We start from the raw sequence: 3563 nt of genomic DNA, 5'->3' as shown, positions 1-3563 counted from the left end.
CTAATAATTGAATAAAATGTTAAGGTCGTTATTTAAAATTTTGTTACTACATATAAAGATAATTATAAGGGATCAATATTTTTTTTGACACACCCGCATGTGATGTTACCAAATAAATTAAAATTCGAGATATATTTAAAAACATTGTTATTGAAACTTGAAATGTTACAACCACAAATTATAAAAAATCAAAAACTAAATAAACTATTTGAGCTTTCAACTCGGATCCAATATTTTATTTAATATTTACATATTTATAGAAAGAAAAAATAGAATGTGAAAGAAGAATAGTAACTAATAGTGTGTCTATGTGGCAACCTATCAAATTAAAAAAACAGAGGCGAAAACCTGAAATTAGGTGTATATGTATACACCTATATACATATATATATATATGTATATATATGTATATGTGTATTTTTAGAAGAGTTTTATAAGCCCTGGATCATATGGCTCTGATGCCAAGTTGGAAAAAAAACTTCAGAAAAAAAGACACCTACATTTTTGCAGAGAACTTGTACTGCTATATTTCTTGTTTTCTTTTCCTCTCCTCTAAAACTCAAGGTAAACTAGCCATTATATATGCTTTACAAACTAGCCATATGATCTAGGGCTTATAAAACTCTTCTAAAAATACACATATACATATATATACATATACATATATATATTATCCTTAATATTTTCCATGGCATCAAACAATTTCTCCGTCTCTATTCCATTATTCAAAGGAGATCATTATAATTCATGGGCTATCAAAATGAAATCATATTTGAAAGCTATGAGTTTGTGGGAAGCAATCGAGAGTGATGTTGAGCCAACCCTTCTTCCACAAAATCCAACAGTAGCCCAAATCAAAAAACGTGATGAAGAAGTGGCTAGAGAAGCAAAGGCACTTTCATGTCTACATTCGGCTGGGTCGGAAGAGATCTTTACAACTATTATGAGTTGTGATACTCCTAAAGAAGCATGGACAAAAATTAAGGAAGAATTTGAAGGCAATCAACAAACCAAACTGATGCAAATTCTGAACCTCAAGAGAGAGTTTGAGATGATGAGAATGAAAAATAATGAAGGCGTCAAGGAATATGGGAGTAGGTTGATGTCCATTGTTAACCAAATCAAACTACTTGGTGGAGATTTCTCAAGTCAAAGAGTAGTGGACAAACTTTTAGTGACTCTTCCTGAGAGGTATGAAACTAAAATTTCCTCACTTGAAGATACTAAAGATCTTTCGAAATTAACTGTTTCAGAATTGATCAATTCACTTCACGCCGTGGACCAAAGGAGATCAATGAGGGAGGAAGAAATTGGAGGAAAAAATGAGGGACTGCTATTAGCTAAAGCTTCATCCTCAAAAGGTACATGTAACAAAGTTCAATGCAACCATTGTCATAAGATGGGACATGAAGGAAAAGACTGCTGGTACAAAGGAAAGCCACAATGTTACAAATGCAAAAAATATGGGCATCTGACAAAGAATTGTAAATTTCAGAATGATGAAGAAAGGATGGCACAATTGATCGAGGGAGAACCACTCCTTTAGAGTTGTGGAGAGAAAGTGCTTCAAAGTGTTTTTGGAGAGAAAGTGCTCCAAAGTGTTTTTGATGAGATAGTGCATCAAAATTGATGGTGGTGAGAAGTGCATCACAGGCGAAGAGAAAGTGCTTCGTAAATTTAAGATTATGGGGGTGAATGTTGGAATAATCTTAAATTTAGTTATTAATTATTTGTTTATTTAATTATTTGATATTTAGCAATAGATTAATTATTAGAGAAAAATATTATTTTAGAATTGTTTAGTAGTGGGCTAGTGGAGTTATGGAGTAAATTATGGACATGTAATTTACCCATTAATTAGTAGTGGTTAGTTTTAGTAGTAGTTAGTTTTAATATGTTTGTAAAGCATATATAATGGCTAGTTTACCTTGAGTTTTAGAGGAGAAAAGAAATAATAAGAAATATAGCAGTACAAGTTCTCAGCAAAATGTAGGTGTCTTTTTCTTCTCTAAGTTTGGAAAAAAACTTAGAGAAAAAAAAGACACCTACATTTTGCAGAGAACTTGTACTGCTATTTTTACTTACTTTTTATTTTTCTTCTAAAACTCAAGGTAAACTAGCCATTATATAGGCTTTACAAACATATTAAAACTAACTATTACTAAAACTAACCACTACTAATTAATGGGTAAATTACATGTCCATAATTTACTCCATAACTCCACTACTCCACTACCCCACTACTAAACAATTCTAAATTAATATTTTTCTCTAATAATTAATCTATTGCTAAATATCTAATAATTAAATAAACAAATAATTAATAACTAAATTTAAGATTATTCCAACATTCACCCCATAATCTTAAATTTACGAAACACTTTCTCTTCGCCTGTGATGCACTTCTCACCACCATCAATTTTGATGCACTATCTCATCAAAAACACTTTGGAGCACTTTCTCTCCAAAAACACTTTGGAGCACTTTCTCTCCACAACTCTAAAGGAGTGGTTCTCCCTCGATCAATTGTGTCATCCTTTCTTCATCATTCTGAAATCTACAATTCTTTGTCAGATGCCCATATTTTTTGCATTTGTAGCATTGTGGCTTTCCTTTGTACCAGCAGTCTTTTTCTTCATGTCCCATCTTATGACAATGATTGCATTGAACTTTGTTACCTGTGCCTTTTGAGGATGAAGCTTTAGCTAATAGCAGTCCCTAATTTTTTCCTCCAATTTCTTCCTCCCTCATTGATCTCCTTTGGTCCACGGCGTGAAGTGAATTGATCAATTCTGAAACAGTTAATTTCGAAAGATCTTTAGTATCTTCAAGTGAGGAAATTTTAGTTTCATACCTCTCAGGAAGAGTCACTAAAAGTTTGTCCACTACTCTTTGACTTGAGAAATCTCCACCAAGTAGTTTGATTTGGTTAACAATGGACATCAACCTACTCCCATATTCCTTGACGCCTTCATTATTTTTCATTCTCATCATCTCAAACTCTCTCTTGAGGTTCAGAATTTGCATCAGTTTGGTTTGTTGATTGCCTTCAAATTCTTCCTTAATTTTTGTCCATGCTTCTTTAGGAGTATCACAACTCATAATAGTTGTAAAGATCTCTTCCGACACAGCCGAATGTAGACATGAAAGTGCCTTTGCTTCTCTAGCCACTTCTTCATCACGTTTTTTGATTTGGGCTACTGTTGGATTTTGTGGAAGAAGGGTTGGCTCAACATCACTCTCGATTGCTTCCCACAAACTCATAGCTTTCAAATATGATTTCATTTTGATAGCCCATGAATTATAATGATCTCCTTTGAATAATGGAATAGAGACGGAGAAATTGTTTGATGCCATGGAATATATTAAGGATAATATATATATATGTATATGTGTATTTTTATAAGAGTTTTATAAGCCCCGGATCATATGGCTCTGATGCCAATGATGGAAAAAAAACTTGAGAGAAAAAAGACACCTACATTTTTGCAGATGACTTGTACAGCTATATGTTATAAGGCTTGTGAGACTCTTATAAAAATACATACATTTATATATATATA

The 3563-nt window shown here is 32.6% G+C and overlaps 2 protein-coding genes across 2 annotated transcripts; one reads left to right on the top strand and one right to left on the bottom strand.

The window, feature by feature from the left end:
- The first annotated feature begins 688 nt into the window (after positions 1–688).
- On the top strand, positions 689–2691 carry LOC141718617 (uncharacterized). Its single transcript, XM_074520999.1, has 2 exons — positions 689–1361; positions 2600–2691. The coding sequence occupies exons 1-2, from the start codon at positions 689–691 to the stop codon at positions 2689–2691; spliced, it is 765 nt and encodes a 254-aa protein (XP_074377100.1).
- Positions 2692–2718: 27 nt separating this feature from the next.
- Positions 2719–3357, bottom strand: LOC141718609 (uncharacterized). Its single transcript, XM_074520989.1, has one exon. It carries the CDS (start codon positions 3355–3357, stop codon positions 2719–2721), a length of 639 nt encoding a protein of 212 aa, XP_074377090.1.
- Positions 3358–3563: the final 206 nt, after the last annotated feature.

This window comes from Apium graveolens, chromosome 1, assembly GCF_009905375.1.
Source record: "Apium graveolens cultivar Ventura chromosome 1, ASM990537v1, whole genome shotgun sequence".
NCBI lineage: Eukaryota > Viridiplantae > Streptophyta > Magnoliopsida > Apiales > Apiaceae > Apium > Apium graveolens.
This window is presented reverse-complemented; position numbering and strand designations above follow the sequence as displayed.

Coding starts and splice junctions, on each gene's coding strand:
- LOC141718617 (XM_074520999.1), top strand. CDS start 689: ATGGCATCAAACAATTTCTCCGTCTCTATTCCATTATTCAAAGGAGAT. Junction 1,362..2,599: donor TAAAGCTTCATCCTCAAAAG/GTACATGTAACA, acceptor TTGCATTTGTAG/CATTGTGGCTTTCCTTTGTA.
- LOC141718609 (XM_074520989.1), bottom strand. CDS start 3,357: ATGGCATCAAACAATTTCTCCGTCTCTATTCCATTATTCAAAGGAGAT.